The following is a 22,187-nucleotide window of genomic DNA, read 5'->3' as shown; positions in this document are numbered from 1 at the left end:
AATGGTCTTCCACTAACATAACATGAGGACATGTTTATTATTTCTCATTGTAATTAAAAACAAATTGCTTAGCTTTTCTGTAAATATTATTTATTATAAATTTTCACCACCATATCTTTTCTTAAACTCATCATAAGCGATGGACAGTCAAATACAAAAGATAACTAATTAACATATGTATTTTAAAAATAGAATTTCATAAATAATTAAAAAATTTTACACAGAACATACTCTCAGAATGTTCGATCAGTAAGATGCTTAATTAAACTATATTAATATAATTTAGTTACTTATCATACAAACTTTTTATAAAGTATACATAGCTACTTAATTTAAATAATGATAAACGTAAAATAATGTACAAACAGACAGATAATTTTTAATATGTCACACACTTCTTATTAAATTAAAAAGCCGCTTCTAAATTTTAAATATGGTTCAAATTATGAATATGAAGAATTGTATGTAAACTCCATTTTTATTTTTAATTGCGCTTTTCGAACAACGTAAGAACTTTATTTTGATTGAAATTCAGCAGCATCCTGTTGCATTTTTTCCCTAAGACGTGTTATATCCTCATCTATTCGAACAAGTAGCCGCATTTTCTGTAAAAAGGAAATTATTGCAAAATTAAATAAACTTTTAAACTCTTAAAATTTGTGTACCAGAACAGTATCTCCGGGTGTTCTTTTCCACAGCCAATACATATATGCTGGAATATATAACATTGATGAAAGAGCCGTAAACCAACCAAATGCATGGGCCCACCAAGGATAACTATAATCTAAATATTTGATCGGAGTCCATTGTATGATATTGAAAAAGAACACACCCTACAAACATATTTTATTTTTTATAACAATATTAAAGATTTATTTATATCTAGCATTCAAACCAAGCAAATTAATGGTGTTGTGACACACCAACAAAATTTCCACCATGCCATCGGATAATATCCAATCATGTCTTTAATTCCGTCATAAAAGCGCTCAACACCATAGCACCAAGAAATTGAAATGCATTCAAAAAATATGAGCCAAAGCAAACAAAAACCGCTTACAGCGTATGAGTCCAGTATTTGAAAAACGTACATACCTCCCTAAAAATATTTGATGTAAAAAATGATGTAATATTTCTAAAAACAATTAACTGTTATTTCATTAAGATCACACCAAAAACAAGTTATAACTTGTCTGTGGTGATAATTACCTGTGAAATACAAGTCAGACCAACTAAATAACTCAGTGCGCATACTACAGCAATAAAAATTTCTTTTCGTTTGCGTAGAAGTTGTGGCCACTCATCTATAATAGCAGTTATAAATCCTTCCATTGTACAAAATTGTGAGTCCAAACCAATAAGTAGGAGCATGAAGAAAAACAAACATGACCACAGAGGTGAACCCGGTAATTGTAATACTGCCGAGGGGTAAACTAAAAATGCTAAGCCAGGACCTTTAAAAAGCAGTTAAATAAAGTTTCATTTATATAATTTCGTATAACCAAAAGATATATATTAATAATGTAAAAACAATAAATAAACAAAAACAAATGCTTATAAAGAGATTAAAAAGCATTTGCAAAATAGTTTTTAAATATATATACGTACATTTACTATACCAAATACATGCTTTAATAAAAAAAATAAAAATTATATCAAAAGAAGACACTGAAATCCTGGCGTAAACACCTAGTTATGGGTATTTATTAGACTAGCTCTAAGCATGGGTCTTACTTTTTATAAGTTTGCAAATGTTGTAAAAATGCGAAAAACGAAGGAAATTTAAAGAAATAATGAAACAATTTTCTGCAGCTGGTCGAGTTCAGCTAGACGTATGACAAACAGCTTGGACAATATTGTACTGAAATAATGTGTTTACGCAAATAATATTTAATTTTATTTTTTAAAACATCCTGTACTTTATTAAGACCCCCCAGAAAACTTCCATAATTAAGCAGGGTCCCGTATTAGATAGTGGTATTTCGATAAACTGAGTTTATGTGAGTTGTTCAATAAAGATATTCAAGGGTTAAAAATATTTTGAAAATATTTTTAATAAATCTATACCTACTGTAAATGAGTACTAATAAAAATAAAAGAAAATCATTTTCGGTAATGGTCGATAATCGGTAATGGTAACCACCTTAAAAAGTAATAGCATACAAGGAAAAGTGGTAATTGAGAGAAAGGATTTACTACCTCAAGCTTTCTGATATCTCATATTCAAATTTCTCTCTCTCTTTCCCTCGCTCTTTAAATATGAGAACCGAAATGTAGCTAATAGATAATCCAATATTTAGAGTATGTCCGTAAATAGACGTGTTTTAAAGTAAACATCAGTGCCTATATTATTTCTTAAATAGTATTTTACAGCAATGAAGTTTATCATAAAAAAATGATCCAGTGGAAAAATCAAGCTGTAGTAATTAATGACAATAAAATTTTTCTGGCGTATCTGAACTGGTCAAAATTTATCATCTGTGGTGTTTAAGAAGTATATTTGACTTAAGTGCTTATGTATATTAAAGAAACGGTTTTTTGGTTTAATCTCTGTCAAACTGTTACGCAAGTACGTGTGACTAAATTCGCGAACCCCCCGGGACCGAGTACACAAGGCAACGTGTCTGATTGCATTTCACATACGAAATGTTAGCGCAATCCTTGTCGTCCTTAATCCAAGTTATCGCACAGCCTTCACGTGGCACCCCTGGACAGCCACCTTGCATCCGCTGTGTAATGAACTAGTAGGATGCAAATATACCTCGGAACTGGAAACCGATTAACTTTGACGACAAATGAAAACGCTTAAAGGACAATGATTTACGGGTATGTACCTAAAATATCCGGACCCTTTAAAAGAAAAGTGCCTATATCTAACTAGCGGAAGCCCTCAATAAATGTAAGGATGACGTTACCGCGATCCAAGAAATGCGTAGACAGGACAAGGCCGCTCTAATAGAGCAAACTGTTATATTAACTACAGCCGCCATGCGAAATTCAGTCTCCATGAAACAACAACGGTCTAAAACTAATTAATTTCTCTGTGGCGCGCAACTTGGTAATATGTAGCACCAGATTCCAACAGCATGATATTTATAAAGGAACCTGTCTATCTTCCGATCAATCAACACGAAACCAGATTGATCACTTAGTGATTGATGCAAGCCACGCTTCAAGTGTGCTGGACATACGTTAATTCCGTGGTCCAAATATCAACACAGACCACTACCTTTTCGCAGCAAGATACGCATGCGGTTTAGTACGTATGCTTCCATGCACAGAAAAAGCTTGACGTTGATAAGCTACGATCACAAGAGACAGCCGAAGTTTTTGCCGCTCAACACTCCAACCGATTAACCAAGAAACCCTCCCGTCGTGATAACGACTATAGACAATAGGAACATATCTCTCACTTCCTACGCACAACTACGGAAGATATTCTTGGTGTCCAACGTTACCCGCGACGAAACCAATGGTACGACAATGCACGTTGCCAAACTACTGCTGCGAAGAACGCCACCTATAAAAGGACCATGCACTCAGTAGCTACGAGAACAGTTCGTGAAAAATATCTAGAGATGAGAAAGGTAGAGAAGCGCCTATTCAGTTGGAAGAAATGAGATGAAGAACGGCGCAAACGAGAGGAAATTGAGATATGTGGAAAGAGGCATCTGATTCTAACAAAAGATCAACTGTCAGACTCAAGGCTTTAAGTCCGAAGCATCTCCCTGTAAGGACGAAAATGGATACAGCATCTCCCTGTTTACGGATACATATAGTCTACTGAAAGTATGGAAGGGACATTTCTCCAAACGACTATCTGGCGATGATAGTTATGATAATGATGTTGAAATTCCACCACCTAACTATAACGACGTGCGTGTTGCTATGCAGCGTAATGCTACAGCTGCCTTTGCTCTTGTCGAAAAGGAATCTGCAAGAATGGGCTTACCGATGAATAAGGGCAAAACGAAGTATATTTCGGTAACTGGTAAAAATGTGCGTCGCTCATACTAATGGCTGGCGACTATACTTTTGAATCTATCAAGAATTTCATCTACCTTGGTACCGACATAACGAACAAGAATGATGTCAGCCTGGAGATCAGACGAAGAATCGACATTGCTTACGCTCTGTAGGTGTTTTATTCTTCCTGTGTTTCCTGTATGGCGCAGAAGCATGGACGTTATCACAAAATGATCTTCATAAGATCTTGGGTTCTTAACGAGTTAGCGACAACTACTGCATACAAATGAACCACTAGCTGTACGAGCAGGCTACATAATGTCGTGAAAATGGATGAAGATGCTCCAGCGGAAAAGGTGTTTGAAGCAGTAGTTGGAGGAAGAAGCCGTAGTGGTAAACTATGTATCCGGTGGGGTGATCAAGTTGAAGGAGCACTAATTGAACATGATGTATAAAACTAAAGAAGGCACGCATGCAGCAGAGGTACTTGGAAAGACATGCTGGGTCAGGTCGAACTCAGTAACGGGTTGTTGTGCCCAAATAAGTAAGTAAGTAATTTAATAAAGCTAGTTTATGTGTTTTCAAAGCGGAAACAAATGTTTAATCATTTCTAATATAAACTTACCTGATGCTGCAACTTCAGCGACAGGTCTTTGCTGTTCATGAGCCATAAATCCGATTACAGAAAATATAACAAACCCAGCAAACATACTAGTACTTGAGTTAACTGAACATACTATCAACGCATCTCTAAATAAAAATAACTGAGTTATTTTACTACATTATATATATTTAAAGAAAATGCTTACTTATAAACATTGTTTGTAAATTTATTATAGCTTCCTAGAGCAACTAATGTGCCTAAGCCAAGGCCATAAGAAAAGAATATTTGTGTTACAGCATCAATCCAGACCTAAAATAAAACTAAGTATACAAATTATTTCTTCATATGTAAAATAAGTTACCTCTGATTCAGTTAATTTGGAAAAGTTTGGTATAACATAAAATTTAATGCCCTCAAGTGCTCCAGGTAAAGTAATACCACGTATTAGTAAAACTGTCAGCAATACATAAGGAAATAGTGCAGTAAAATAAACAACTTTTCCAGTCCACTTCACACCTTTCCAAATGCAAAAGTAGCACATGATCCAAACTAGCAGAAGTGTGCCAGCTAGTTCCCATCTAATATTACCAATATGTTCTATACCATCAGAGATCTGTAAAGCACGGCGTCTAAATATAGATGATAGGATTAACAAGATATTTTACTATTAAGTAAAATATTACATATCTTTGTTTTTCTTATATCTTAGAATTGATACGATCGATAATATGTAACATATCAGTAGAATATGTAATGCATTAAAACAATAATGTATGTTATTATTAACTAAAAAAAAAGATGGCAAATAAATTACTTTTGATTTTTATGACAAATACTCAATACTATTGGATATTTTGGAATATAATGCCGTTTGTTTTTTGGTAAAAATAAATACATTAAAAATGTTTCTAAGTATTATAGACAAGTTTTTAACAAGTAGTAAAACAATTAACTTCGGTTTTGACTTCATATCCATATATTACAAGACAATACTGACTACCTGAAGTATGTAGAAAAAAAATCAATGTGCAAGTAGATAAAATGCAATCAGAAACGATTATTAAACATACTATCCTTCATAGAATTCCCCCATAAAAAAATGGATAAAAAAGTAACAGAACATAGCATACACCTTTAGGTTTAAAATGCATGAATTAAAAACCCGATAGAAACTAGTATAAAACAAAATAACTTTGAAGAAAACAGGGAAGTTTGAAGAGCACCACAAATTGAAACTTAGACAATATAGAAACATTTCACAAATTCTAAAATGCTTAAAATTAAAAACCCGATACAAACTAGGTAGTAAATACAAAATAAGTTTGAAGAAAACTGGGAAAGTCTTGAAAGAGGACCACAAATTTGAAACTTATAGCAATGTAGAAAGATTTCGCACAAATTCTAATGACATAATACTGGTTCTGAAACAACTTCACGATTCATCTATTGCTGGTCATGAGGGCTTCATTAAGACATATTTCTGACATATCCTATTTTTATTTTTTAGTAAAATTTAAAACTGAATTTATAATAATATATAAAATATGAAAATGTTCCCTATACATTTGGAGCACATTCTTTTTTTGAAATTTATTGGTTGATATTGGTGCTTAAATATAAACAACATAAATATATAAAAGAGCTGATAAAGACAACAAAACAAAAGTTTTTAAACTTAACAAAAAAAAATGAACTAAAAAAGTGTTATAAAACAATAAAACCAATTACACAAAATACAATCGTAAATTGTAATTGCCCAATATTAATACAAGATATTTTGTAAAAAAATTTAAAGTGAAGTTTTTGCATCAATATTTATTTGTATTATATTTAAAGTATAAATTAAACAAAATTGAAAGTGAGATACGGCATATATATATGTTAAGAAACTTCATTCAATAATTTAACCGAATTGCAAAATGCAAACAAAGCAAATGATAAAATAAAGTCGAAAACAATCATCAACGATGCCAACAACAAAAAACTAATCCCTAACGTGGTCTCTCTAAAAACACAAATTCTTACTCGACAAGCACTAATTAAGCAAATTAGTGAAAAAGAGTTCCCTCTCACTTAAACATTATTATCTGGCAACATATCATCAACATATTCCAACTTCTACCTACCACACAAGCAACAAATACTATTACAATGTCAACAGCAGCATTTACAAGTCTCTCTATCATAAGCGCGGTGCAGACTATCATACTGGTGTGTCATACGAGTTGCGCTCTCTCTTGCTCAAATTTCTTCTAGCGACCGAATTTGAACAGGTATGACACACAAGAGTAGGCAAAATTTTTGAAGAGTGCTTTTGTGGGTAGTGATGTGAAAATTTGTGTGTTTAAAATAAAATTTTAAAATTGAAAAAATTGATAGTTAACGTATAGGTTGTGCTTTGCTTATAATTGATTATAATTTTGTATATTTTATATATGCCGCGTTTTTTTTGCGGCTTTGGACATCCCACAAACAGCGATTACTTTTGTTAACATTCGATGAAAGCATCTAAAAATGCTTTATCTGCATCCATATTCATATTTTTTTAGGTTTATTGGTCATTAAGCACAGTAGTTAAAATGAAAAGATCAGTAAAGGACCGTAGTTAATTTCATTCACTACCTGTAAAGTTTCTTAAGAAATTTTTCATAAATAGATCATACAAATAATGTATATATATATATACATAAGAATGTATATATCTTCATTGTTTTTCAAGAAATTTGATCATTTCCATATTTTTGTTAGTTAAAGGTTATTAACATTTAAAATTCTTTTATTTTAATAACAAGTTTTAACAAAGAAAAGCATATTTAGAATACAAAGTATTATATCTTAAATTTAGGTTATTAATTAATTGTTATTACGACCAATTTTCAATATGTTTTTTTATTACTGGGCTTAGATCATAAATTTAACGATGTTTATATTTAGATGTTTTTTTAAAAAAAATTTTACTTATAATCATCGTTTATAAATAAATAAAATAAAATAAAATAAAATATTTAATAAACTAAATAAAATATTTAATATATTACATAAAATATTTAATTGTATTTTAATTTTTTATAAGAATTTTATGTAAAAATTTATATTTTTTTTAACTAAGATACAATTAAATATTTAACACAAATTTATAAGTGTAATTTTAATAATAATAAATAATAATAATAATAAATACATTAATAATAAAATAATACAAAACGTATTAAATTTATATTAAAATTTTACATATATCACCTGCTTACAATAAATTTGTAAGGTGAAAATGCTCTCGTATGACGTATGAATCTTTTGGGGTGACGAGAGCTGTTCACCAAAATTTTGGTGAGCACGCCAACACGTTGGTAAAGGTGGCAGACTATCATACCTGTGTGTCATACGACGTTTTCCTCTCTCGTATGACATACCAGTACGATAGTCTGCACCGCGCTATAAGCTCATCGCATTTTACACCAACTACATATTTAACTATATTCTGCGCTAGCAACTCGCCAACAGTATTGTTTAACATCAATGAACAAGCAAGCATTGCTCTAAATAACACAAATAATCAAACCAAAAAACAAAAATCTCAGAAAAATAAAACTGAAAATAAACAAAATAAAACAAAACAACAATTTCCACTAAATTACTGGCTTAATAAGTCTAACAATAATACTAACTCAAGTGTGAACAAGTTTGAATTGTTATCAAATAATCAAAATCAGGCACGGAACGCTATGTCAATATTAAACAAAAACTCAGTCCTCAAAAAGGCAATTTAAGAGGTTCTAAAATAAATAAAACAAACAAAAGTAGAACATCCACAAACATAGCTCTGCAGAAAGATACCTTGCGTAATCCTACAAGAAGTACCTCTATTAAATTAGTTGAAGTCATTAGTTCACACGTACATACAAATTACAAAATAAAGTTAAAGTCTGATATTGAGGTCGCAATCTCGGATTTAAATTCAATTCTGATTTTAGCAGCAGAAAACTCCATCCTTAAAGACAATAAAATGTACGCATCCATCAAAGTACTTACAAATAGTGACACAGAAAATTTAGTTTTACAAAAACGTAGGTTAAGGCGTGAATGGCAAAAAATTAGGTCCCTTAAGCGGAAAACTTATTCAAGAAATAAATAACTTATAATAAGGAATAAGTTTCCCAAAGCAAACTTAGATTTTCCTGCATTATGCAGGGAAACTAAAGTCAAAATATAATTATATTGAAAACCTTTGTACAAATGGCAAAAAACGTTATCATTATGGATTGCTAGCAAAAGTATAAATTCACCCATAAAATTCTATTCTCCAATAAGAAATTTTCTTGGAAACTGTGATAACATCTCACCCAACAGAGTGGAAAACATCCATAATTATTTTGATTCATAAATCGAGTAAAGATCCCATGCTTGCCTCTTAATATAGGCCAATTAAGAGGCTGCCATCCCTTTTTAAACTCTTTGAAAGAACGCTGCTTTTAAAGCTGAAACCATTCCTTGGCGGTCAAAACCTAGTACCCTCCCACCAGTTTGGTTTTAGGGAAAAACACGAACTATTGAGCAAGTGAATCGTATAACGAACGCATTTGAGCTCAGAAAATATTGTTCCGCGCTATTTCTCGATGGTAAACAAGCATTTGACAACGTATGCCATAATGGGCTTATATATAAGATACGCTGATTATTACCTGTAAATATCCACTCAGTTCTAGAATCGTATCTGCATAACATATACATATACTTCTAATAACTTCGCAATAGTCGCTGGTGTTCCACAAGGAAGTGTTCTTGACACTATGTTGTAAGCACTTTATACATCTGATATCTCATTAAGTAGTTCAGTTCCGTAAGTAGTTTGCAATGATACGGAAATTTTATGCGGAATAAAAACGTTGTGTTAGCTTCAAACCTACTTCAATCTCACTTATTTTGGGTGGAGAAATGGTCAAAATGAAGAATTAAAAGTGATGAACTAAAATATAGACACATCATTTTTACCTTAAATCGGAATATATTTCAAAACATTTTACTACATTAATAATATAATGTACTTAGGTATTCACCTAGACAGATGACTAACTTGGCGCAAACATATCGAAGCCAAAAAAATTCGTTTGACTAGCAGCGCTCGGATATCGTGAAACATTATTGTAAATTATTGATAATAAAAATAAGTTTAATCTAGGATTATGTCAATTCAGAAAACCGAAAGCTGCGGCGCTTGGTCCAAGAATGTCAGTTAGGCAACTTAAAACCTTCTCAGCTACTCACAGCCATGCACAACTTGGCTAGCGGTGAAATGAAAGACAGCGCTATCAAACAACTGTGGCTAGATCGACTACCTGAAACTGTTCAGGCTGTAGTCTAAATTGCAGATGTCGAACTAGATAAGTGTGCACAGCAGGGGGATTTGATGCTTGAGATAGGCAACCATCATGTAGTTTCGGGAGTGCAAGCAAAAACAAACAATGTAACAGTGTGTAACACACCATTCGACATTATTTCATTGATTGCAACAGTCGAAAAGTTAAGCAATAGACTAAATGCAATGGAATTGGATGAAACCATTGCCGCTTACGATCAAGAGCAGTTAGACCTACGCGTCGTAATTAAACCCCTTTCAGATCTGCAAACCGAGTTGTGAGGTATCCAACATCGAACACTCGGAAATGTGCGCCACCATGCCATTTCACAACAGCGGGAAACTAAAAATCAAGTCTCCGGTGGTTGACGAAGCATCTAAACCATACAAATCCTACCGATTTTTTATAATCGATGCACTTATATGACTAAAATTTTTAATATACACAGGAGTAGTTTTTTCCATTTTACCGGTTTCGTTCATTGATAAACACAAAATGCCAGTTTCGTCAAAGTCTCTTTACGCAGAAAATGGTAATAAGCAACAACTAAATTTATTTTAAAAACAGCTATAATATTTGCCTAAACTAATTTTCGTTTTCTATTTTTTCTTTCTTTTCTTTTGAACATCAATATCAATGTCACAAAACTATCTTTATTTTTTTATTAATGACTTCATTCATTTTACGCATTTTGTCTTTTATTAATATACATAAGAAACTTTTGTTTTGTGTAAAGCAACCATTTACAAAATTTGCAGGGTGAATTAATCATTTGCAATTTTTTTGTAAAGTTTTGCAGTTTACTTTTGCAAAACGTAAAGTGAAAAGTGTTGGTGCAACAGAAAAACCCCAAAAAGTGGTTTTTGCCAAATGTTTCACTTTACTTTTCATACTTTACTTTTCGTTGAAAAGTACATTGGTGCAACGCTTTGCATTTACTGAGTGTTTTAAAAACTGTGCATGACTCAATTCTAAAATTAAGGCTTTGTCGTCTCAATGACTTATATTCTCAACAGCTTCCAAAATGCAAAGTAAAAGTGTTGGTGCAATAGGGCCCAGGTGAGTTTTTCGAAAGTTCCAGTAAAGACATGTCCAATTCAGAATTAGTACAATCACTACGAGATGTAATGGAGCAACTAAGGCAAGTACCTACGGCAAACCACTCCATATCAAAAACCTTTGTACAACCGGACCTTAAAAAATGTACTCTTGTTTATCTACGCGATGACACTGTTCAACTACCTCTCAAAGCACCTTACGAAGGTGTTCAACATTTAAGGTAAGCAATCACGACAATAAGCTGCTGACCATTCTACGGAAAGACAAGCCAGTACGTGTAAGTATAGATCGGGTCAAAGCAATAACAGAGCAATAAACAGATCAACAGCAGGCAGTAGAACAGTCTTTTGCATATCGAAAAGCAGACGAACATAACCAAAAATATCCAACAAAACAAACTAAAACATTTTCTTGCGATAGGCGAATTCGGTTACCAGTTTGATTTGCTGAGAATGCTTAAGACGATCAATAGCATAAGATCGTGGCATTGCTTCGCTCAGTCACTGGAGAGGTAGTGATGTGGCGCACGAGCATTTCAACTGCAAACGCAATTTCAGCTTGAAGATCTCGTTTAAAAAGTATACTTAACATAAGGCGTGCTTAGCAATGACGCAATCTCTACTTTACATTTATTCATTCGTTCATTCTTCGTTTGACTAGCAGCGTTCGGACATCGTGAAACATTGTTGGGAATTATTGATAAAAAAAATAAGTTTAAGGTAATATAAAAATTGTGTTTTACTTCGCAGAATTATCTCCATATGTTAGTTGCATTGGCTCATTAATAACAGATCCTCCCTGTGCCTAGAGTATAAAGTACTCTTGTATAAAAGCATCATAAAACCAATATGGACTTATGGTATCTAGCTGGTATCTTGCACTAATGGATAGATTCCCACCTATTCCCGCCTAAAAAAAGCTAACCCTCCAGCCATTAATTAATATTCAATAACTTGAAGTAAAAACTGCAACTTTCTTTTTAGTAATCTGATAAAGTTTAACTGCTTTCTTAATAAATTATTATTTCTTAATAATTATTATTTGATTTTTCAGAATATTCAGTACTAAGCATATGAAATATTATTTCGTGGAGCTTCAATCGTGAACTGAGATTAAACCAGCAATTTTCACATAGACTTTCACATAGACTTACTTATTTAGCTCTAAGTTCCCCTGTTGGCTGTCGTTTTAGGTTTATTCGTTAACTTGAAATTGAATGCTTGGAATCATATTTGCTATATAAATGAGAACGGCAAAAATTTTTGAACTTTAAGTTTGTACCATACCATTCGTCTTCCAGTGTTTTCTAAATGGTTTAATGAATATCAACTAAATAGGGTAAAGTTATGTATGAATAATTTTATGTTGCCTTCATTGCAATAGGTGTCGAAGAGTTTAGAATACGAAAACTGAGATCGAAGGAAGCAGAGGGCTCTACGGAACATGTTGCCAATAGGATGACTATCTACGTAGAATGCAACTGGACATTGCTTAGAGTACATTTGGGTCTGATTTTTAAAAGAACAGGCAGGCAAATATTGATGGTATCCATTTTATTTTCACACCAACCTATGGGGACTTTAATCTTGTGGCCTCCAACTTTTATTCAGTAAGCGAGAGTAATGTTGGTTCAATGTGCGATGTTAAGTTTTGTACCAGTGCATTATGTGGGCACAATAAAAAGACTAAAATATTGTAGTTTGTCCCTTAACATATAGTGCATTTAGTACTATATTGTTTACAGTCATGAATGTTGTCAATAATAGGAATTCCTCATGTGGAAGATCAGAGATCTACAATGAGTATTCAACACTCGTATCATTAGTAGTGTTTCATTTATATGTATTCTGACTCTCTTTTTCACATATTCGACTCCACCTGATTCATTTATACTCTGCTCATATGATACTCATAACAACGACATTCGACACAAGAGTGATGAATTTGATTTTTAAATCATTCATAAGTATTACATCGCAATCGGAAAAAATTTGCTTAGTACATATAAAATTTATTGCATATAAAATATTCAAAAACACAAATAAAAGACAAGCATTTACAATGCTAACAACAACAACAACACACACACCAAAAGCACAAAACTCAACACAGAAAATTTTTGAGTAGCAAACATCGCTCAAACAAAATTTTTACGAATATTGCAACCGATCGAGTCATTAATTTTTGATGAGTATATTCATACTCACCTGAATATATGCTATGATTCATGAATCTTACTTATTCTTGTGAAGCTGATTCATTAGCATCAGCATTCGTCAACGAACATACTTATGATTCACTTCTGTAGCGAATGTTAATGCATGTACATAAGTACTATATGAGAGAAATATTTGTACACAGTTAGATTTGGGTTTTTATGAGTGCACTCTGAGTGTTAAAATTACGACTCGTTGCAGTTCTCTGGTACGGATACGATATTGTCGATACGCTACTGTCGATAAAAAATATCTGTAAACCGAATTATTTTTGCTTTTAAAAGAAAGTGTGAATCTCTTTATTTTTCTAATTTTCGCTTTTTTTGAAAATGGATTGCATATTGAATGGGGAGGCTCACTTTTTTTTGTAATATATAATATACTATATATGAAGTGATTATGATTAAAATATTTCAAAACAGTACGAATGCAAGCAAAGAAGTTCATAAGTTATTGCAAATATGTTCAGATAATTATATTGAATGCATTCAACAAATAAAATATTTTTTTACTCGTACCCAGACTGTTTTTATGCCAGTTTGTTTTTTACAAGAGACCATATGCCTTTCATGCATTGAAAAATGTGGATTTGTGAATAAACTTGGGCATATGTCGCTATATTGTGTCAGTTAGTCACACTGAGATTCTAAAAAAACTTAAAGATCGTAAAATATGATTCTATAAACTCATGTACTGACAGTTTCATAAAACTATCGTATCAACATATTTTCGGAACTTAATAATAAATGATGACTTAATTCGTATTTTCGTTTCATTGAAATTGTAATTTAAATTAAGTTTATAGACTGCTTTTCCAATGATTTAATTTATAACTGAATACTCACTCCCAAAACTCTTTAACTGGATCTGTAAGGTCAGACGCAGACACATTTGTAGCCGCTAAGGAACAAATCTTTTTTGTTGTGCCATTTATAAATTTCTCCCAACACATTAAATCCTTTCGTTCGTATGGATTTACACAATTTAAAGTATTCCAGTAATTATTACAAGTTCTCCATGGAACATCTGTTTTAAAATATTATTTAGAAACAAAACAACACCTTTTTTTTAACTAACCGGCTCGCATAGACATAAAGAAGTAAAATACAGCCCAAGCTAAAATTACAATATAGTAGACATTCATCCAACATGACATCACAGCTGCCGCATAACCAATGCCTTTTAAAAAACACTAGCTATTTTAACTGTTTCTAATTTAATTTATTATGAAAGAATATACATACCTTTAAAAATTGGTGCAATTTTGAAAACTCCAAGTCCACCTATTGTTAACATTTGGCCTAACGCAAGCTCCATAAAAAACATAGGAATACCTGCCAATATCAGTGTCATAAAATATGGAATTAGAAATGCACCACCACCATTTTTGTAACACAAATATGGAAAACGCCATACATTCCCCAATCCGATAGCAAGGCCAACAACTGAAAGTATAAAGTCTAGTTTTGATGACCACGAACCACGTTCAGGTAGATTATCCAATTTAACGACCTTTCGAGAAAAAAATAGAGTTAAAACTTATAAAATATACTTTTTTACTAAAATTTCAACATATACTTAACGTATATTAGTAGAAATACATATGACACAGGATATACTAAACTCAAACACTCTCAATGAATTAAGAAAACATATATAAGAATTTGATTTTAACATAGTTATGACGATAATGAATATAATAGTTTCTCAATGGAAACTATTATATTTAGTAAAGAGATTTCGAACAAAAGTAAATTGTAAGAACAAAATTTTTATTTGTTTTTGTTTAATTGAATTTAAATTAATTGACACAAAAGAAGTAATATAATATCATCCAATAAATAACACCTCTACAAAAAAATAGGTTAGTACTATTTACCAATAAGAGTTTTATGTTACAATCATACCATAACCATAGGGTTAGAATACCATAGGGTCACCCAATGGATTATAACTGGTTGGATTATAACAAATTATGACTGAGTTTCACTTGCAACATCCGACCGCAAGGTGTAAATCTGGTAGCATGGAGGTCAGATTCCACAGCATCGGCTTTTCACACTAATAGAGGTTGGGTCATTAATGAGATTATAGTGGTGGATGCGGTTATAAATCAAATTTACTTGGGTAAAATGACTATATTCATTTACTTACATTTGATGTGGAGTGGCATTTTCCAACAGGGTGCCAATTTCAATTTCTAGTAACAGAATTGGTTGGAATTTCGATGGGGTTTTATTAATCTTTCCTGACGCAATGACACTCTGATAAGGGTGACTGTTATTTTACTCATTACTGTTGAACTGCAGATCGTTCCAGTCCATATTGAAAAGTTAAAAAAAACACCCGAACAGTTATTTTTATTTGCAAGCACAGTTTTTAATTTGTTTGTCATGTAGTTTACTTGTTCTATTATTCCATGTTTTTTGCAAAACTTAAATTGGGATAATTTAATTATGTTTAATATATGGCTGTGTCTTTTCAAGCACTATTTTTTCAAATAGATTTGAAGTCGAGGGCAGTAAACTGATTGGTCTGCATAAAGTTGGTAAAGTTTTACCTTCGCCACTTTTAGCAAGTATTATTGTTTCCGAAACTTCTAAAGGTTACGAAAGTATTCCATATGTAAAATAGCGTTGAATCAGTTCGATAATATTATAACACCAATGTATAGTAATTACTTTATCGCCATCATTGTTATTAAATTATATCCTTATATCTTTACCTTTACCTTTCACCTTTACTTCAGGTCTCTTCATCTTTTCCTACCCGTAATAATTCAATGAATTCTTTTAGAATTTTAATGTTTCTCTTTCACATAATGGTTAGTTGCAAAAATAATATCAAGATCTTCGACGGCATCTTTTTTGAAATAGCTTCAACAGAAAGCTTCACGAAGAGTGGCTATAACTACATCATAAATAGGATCTAGAATGATGCATCTATGTATTTTGCTTGGTATAGGAAGTAATGTGATGCCACGGTAGTTATTGCAATCTTTAGCATCACTTTTCTTCACAACTATACCATCATTCCACGAGGTGGGCAGTGTTTCTTTATTTCAGATTTTTTGTATAAACGGGTGCCACAATGAGGTTGATTTCTCTACGTCACACAGGAGCATTTCTGCGCATTTCTGTCATTGCCGGGAGCCTTGTTGCGTTAAAGTGCTTTTATAGCGTTTTTTTACCTCATTTCTTGTTGGCGGTGAAAGAATGTAATATCACAATTTGCCAAATATGTGTATCTGTTGGTGCTGTTAGCTCGATTCGGTTGTTAAGAGTCGAATTAAAATGCTCCATCCATCGAATTTCATTATTAAATATTTCTAAATACGTAAAGTTCAAATTAAATTGAGTTTTGTACAATACTTCACATTGATAAAAATTAATTGATGCTTTTCCGAATACCGATAATAGTATCATACCTGATACATTGATTGTTCCTTAACTAAATAATATTAAACAAATATACATAAAATATTATCACTTAACCGAATAATAGCGAGGCTACTTTTTATTTTTAATTACAAATTTCTGTTAACTGCAATTATAGCTCATTTTATTGGCTATTATTTTTTTTTTTTGGCTTTTAGAAGTATAAGCATATTATAAAAAATAAAGACACTGATGTCGTGCCTTTGTCGAAGATGCGGTAGACGTGGAAAATAGTTGCTGTTAAATTTATCCCTATGCTATTTACGAAGGTCGCTATTTATATTTTGAGCCTAATAAGGAAAAAAATACTAACTTATTGTTGAAAATTGCTTTATTGTTCTTGAACTATTCTCCTTTATGATTAATACACTTTTGCACTCGTTCGAAACATTTGTCAAAGCATTTTTTCCAATCTTCTTCAGACACCTCTAAAACATGGTTTTTAAATGCAACAACGGCTTGATATTTGAGTACCCAAATTGTTTTGATGGTGAATGATCCGACGGGAATTATTTGTTTTCCGAATTTCACTGAACAAATAGTAATATACCATTCGGAAATGACCGTTTTATGTTCCTGTAATGGTATAATTGGTGCGCCATATGACCAGTTTTTTCCTAAAAAACAAGCGACTATTTGCTTCGAAATGTTTCGAGCGCAAACAACTTTTGTTGGATTTGATTCAATTTGAAACACCCTATAGTCGACTGCTATTTACGTTCCGGCTCATACGCAGATACCCAAGATTCGTCACCTGTTACAATCTTATAGTATGCAAGCACTGGCATTGCACTTCTTGAGCATTTGTGTGCACCAAGCGACACAAGCATCTTTTTGAGATTTTGTCATATAACGGGGAATCCAATGAGAACAAAGCTTTCTCACGGCTAAATGATCAAGCATGATCATGATTTTGTATATGACGGTGGAACTAATGCATAGAGTTTCCTCAATCACAAGTATGTCGCATGACAGTCTTGCATTATCAGTTTTTGCAGAGCATCAATGTTTTCTGGCACAACAACTGATTATAAACGAATTAATTGTTCATGAATTACGTCAGTGAGCGAACTCGTCTTGATAATCTACGTCAAAAGTCGTAATAAATTATCGTACGAATATTTTCTTGCGTTGATTCTATTTTTTCGCGAACACGCAATTTACAAATCATTGTAAATAACACAAATAATGCTCTTTTGACAAATAGTCTAAAATAGGTCATGTTAAATAATGTCAAACATTCGTATGGAAATGTCAGATAACACCTGACAGCAGACAGTGTTGCCAAGACTGAAAATATAAATAATGACCCCCGTAACACCGGATGTTGAGCAATTGCTTGAAGTTAACCGCAATAAAAAACAATTTTGAAAACAAACTATTTGTTGTTTCGGCGTAAACATTGGATCGACTTCAGCCAATAGCTATTTACTTTGATCGAGACGTTTACTCGAGTAGCTTTTTTAACTGTTATTTTGATTACTTAAAGGGATCAACAAGTAGTTTGTGCAGCAGTATCCAGAATCTCAAGGAACTATGGAATTTGGTCGTGATGTTAATAACGTAACATTTTAAAGTAAATCATTAACAACAGTTTCGGCGAAACTTTTTCAAAAATTATTTCGAACTGCATTTTTAATATTGGCAATTTTTAAAAAATTTTCGCAAATAAAAACTAAATAAATAGAATATTTGGTCATCATAGAGCACATATAACAATAATTTTTAACAATGATTTAAATAAAACTGTGTTTTTTATAAGTAAATGTTTGAACTACCTTGTACTCCGAACCTAATATATTCTGTTATCGAAATACTAATGAATATAATGTATAATGCAATGTCATAACGCAATTACTATACATAAAATACTAACTATCAACAGTGTTCCCGTTTTTCAACAAACATATTTTTTGCTTTCTACAATCCGCCGCGTCATTATTTTTGTGCACCCATACAAATATTTTTTACAAAGAACTGCAAATAATTGTTCGTTTGATGCATTATATAACATATATAAGCGAAATAAATGAAATAATAGATCTATTCCGGTACGTATAAGTAGTAAAACTGAAGTGAAAAGTTACTTGAATTTTTTTATTTTCTGTTCCCATATCAAAAATATATTAAGATGAGTGAGTTTGACCGAGCAAATTAAAGTAATGTCAAAAAATATCTGATTAGTATTGTACTCGTAATTATAAATAACATTACAAAAAACATTTTTCTAGTCATGGAAGGAAATTTGTTTTGTTTTGTTTTTTTTTTATTGCTACAACTATTTACATTATAAATAACGAGTAGCTTAAATCTGATAAATAAGTAAATTTCTACACAAATTACTTTACATTCTAATTCAATGCTACGTCAGTGACATTTCGCCGTTTTAATCCTCTTTGTTGTCCATACGAGGTTATGATGTTAACAGCTTCTGTGTTAACATGTTGCTGCAACCTCAATTTATGACTTGTTGCTTTCTGCTTTCTTTCTTATTTCTTCAGCGACTGTGGACAACTTTAGATCGCGGTGTATATCGCTGTTCCTAATGTACCATGGTGCTTTTAAAATGTTCCGTAGAACTTGTTCTGGAAACCTTGGATTATTTCTATGTTACTTTGGCTAGCGCTCGCCCATAGTTCAGCGCCATTCAACCATACAGGTTTTAAAATTTTATTGTACAGCAGAATCTTGTTTTGCATAGATAGTGTGAATTTGCAGCCAATCAGCCATTCCATTTTTCGCAACTTCATATCAAGCTCGTCCCGTTTCTTTTTTATGTGTTCTTTCCATCGAAGTTTTGCGTCCAACGTTATACCAAGATATTTTGCAGTATTGGCATATAGTATTTGAGTACCTTGAATCGAAATAGGAAGATACTGTATTTTTTTATTTGTAAAATCCACATGAACAGATTTAGCAGAATTCAGTTTAATACGTCATCTTTTTGTCCAATTGTCTAACGAATTTGTAGCTGTTTGTAATTTGGCTATTGATTCTTCAACGGAGTTAGCAATCGCCAAAATAGCAGTATCATCTGCAAATGTTGCAATTTTACTTTCAGGTGTTATTAGCAAGTCCATTGTGTAAAGCACGTATAGTAGTGGACCGAGAACACTCCCCAGAGGTACACCCGCTTTTATCGCAGAAAGATTTGAATAACAGTTTTCGTGTTTTACATAAAAAAAACCTCGAGGTAATGTAAAACTTCAAAATCGCAAAATATGCCGATGGCAAACATGTTTTTAGTTTATTTAAAACACCTTTGTGCCAGACTTTGTCGAAAGCCTGTGCGACATCGAAGAATACAACAGAACACACTTTTTTACCTTTAATAGCCCTTTCAATTTCATCGACAATGCGGTGTACTTGATCTATAGTTGAATGCTTACCACGAAAACCAAATTGATGGTTTGGTATTAGCTTTTCGGATTCTATTATAGGCATTAGTCTCTTGTAGAATAGCTTTTCAAAGAGCTTCGAAATAGTTGGTAAAATTGAAATTGGTCTACATGACGATATGCATTCTAGCGGCTTGCCTGCTTTTGGAATCATTTTTACTTCTGCGATTTTCCATAGGCTAGGAATATATTTTAAATTTATTGTTGCATTGAATTGCATTAATAATTTGTTAACAGCTTTATCGGGTAACTGTTTTAAAACTTCGATTGTTATAAGGTCAAAGCCAGGCGCCTTTTTATTTTTCAAATCTTTTATTGCTGATTTTAATTCGCGTTTTGTTAATCGATCGATTTGCTGATTTCTACTCTCTGTGACAGTCAGTAATTCATCACACTGTACATCATTAGGCTGAAATATTTTTGTCAGGTTATTTGCGAAAGCTTCGGTTTTTTCCTCATTGCTTCTAGCCCATTTACCATTGCTGTCTTTAAATGTTGGTGTGTAGGTAATGGGTTTCTTTAAGTATTTTGTCGATTTCCACAATGAGTATTCTGATTTTTTGTCAGCTCCAAGTGATGAAATATAATTTTTAACTGACTCATTTTTGATGAGACGAATCTCAGCTTTTAAACGTTTAGTAGCTTCATTAAGCCTGCTCTTATCGAGAGGAGATCGGGTTTGATGCCATCTTTTCCTTAGTTTCCTTTTTTCTTTTATTAGACTCATAATTTCCATTGGATAGTTCTCCCCTACAGTTTTCCTTTTATATTCAGGAGTACTGCTCCAAGCCGCTCTTTGAATTTGCTTAATGAATTGATCATAGTCTCTTTCAAGTTCATCACAAGTGCTCAGTGGAGTTGAGAGGTTTACACTGTCTTCAAGTAACACTTTAAAAAGGCTCCAATCTGTAGATTTATTAGTTAGGTATGGACCGTGATTTTTCGTTATGATTGTATCACTTAAAGTTAAATATATTGGCGAATGGTCGGAGTGCAGATCTAAACCTTGTTTGATTTCCATGTAATTTGATGATATTTTTTTAGTGAGAAAGAAATCTATAAGATCAGGCAATTTATTTGGATCGGTCGGCCAGTAAGATGGTTTTCCTGCTGAAATGAATTCGAATCCGGTTTCTATTGCAGCCTTATACAGTTCTCTTCCCTTTGTTGTTGTGATCCGTGAGCCCCAATGAGTGTGTTTTGCATTGAAATCTCCACCTACAATAAACTTGAATTTGTGTCTTCCTATTAGCTGTTTATATTCCTCTGCTGTAATGGTATGCCTTGGGGGACTGTAAATAGCAGTTATTGACAAAGGCTGATTATTTGATTTTGACAGTGACAGTTGTTGTTTGAAACATTTGAGTACTACATTTGTTTTTTTCATAATGATCTATGCTTTTTCGAATAATTACAGCACTTCCTCCTCTCGTACAGTTATCTGGATGTATAGTGTGATATATGAAATAATTCTTGAATGCTATAAAAGAGTGTGTAGTAAAATGTGTTTCGGACACAAGGCAAACATCGATTTGTTCCATGTTAAGTAATATTTCTAATTCTTCTTGGTGTTTTAACAGACCGTTCGCATTCCATGTCATAATTCTTAAGCAATTTTTCATTTTTTATTTTTTGAATTTTCGTTGAGTTTTTGTTCTAGCTTAGTTAGTCGGACTTGTATTGCGTTAGCTACTACCTCCTGCTTTTGAAGTTTATGCAGGATCTGTGTGAGTACATCTTCATTTTGTTTATTCGTACTAGAAGTGGCTATTGGCTCCATATTGCTCGCATAGCTGACTTTACCATTACTCTTAACTGCTTGTGCATAAGATACATTTTGCTTTTTATTTGTAGTATGTGTGGAAAGTGGTTTTGGTTTGCTAAGCAGTTCTTTATTTTGTTCCTGATTACTTATTCGTTTATCTCTAATTTTTTGTAGTTCAATAGCTACAACACACCCTCTGTAGTTCGCAGGATGGTTTTCACCACAGTTGCAACACTTTGGTTGTTCGTTAGCATCTTTTATGCAATTAATAGTTAGGTGATTGCCTGTGCATTTAACACATCTCGGTATTCTGTTACAATAATTCTTAGTGTGGCCAAATCCCTGGCAGCTTTTACACTGTGGTATAAGTTTGGGAGACTTGACAGCT

At 32.5% G+C, this 22,187-nt stretch overlaps 1 protein-coding gene across 1 annotated transcript; it reads right to left on the bottom strand.

The window, feature by feature from the left end:
• Positions 1-419: 419 nt before the first annotated feature.
• Positions 420-14,711, bottom strand: LOC119682463 (sodium- and chloride-dependent GABA transporter 1; the record flags this gene model as incomplete). The annotated part of the gene is given in 10 exon segments (XM_038095913.1): positions 420-605; positions 666-833; positions 896-1,099; positions 1,210-1,454; positions 4,592-4,716; positions 4,776-4,879; positions 4,932-5,199; positions 14,045-14,225; positions 14,277-14,378; positions 14,444-14,711. Coding segments are annotated over 10 exon segments (1,755 nt in total), but the record flags the coding sequence as incomplete, so codon positions are not given.
• Positions 14,712-22,187: the final 7,476 nt, after the last annotated feature.

Source organism: Teleopsis dalmanni, chromosome 2 (assembly GCF_002237135.1).
Source record: "Teleopsis dalmanni isolate 2A chromosome 2, ASM223713v2, whole genome shotgun sequence".
Lineage (NCBI taxonomy): Eukaryota > Metazoa > Arthropoda > Insecta > Diptera > Diopsidae > Teleopsis > Teleopsis dalmanni.
This window is presented reverse-complemented; position numbering and strand designations above follow the sequence as displayed.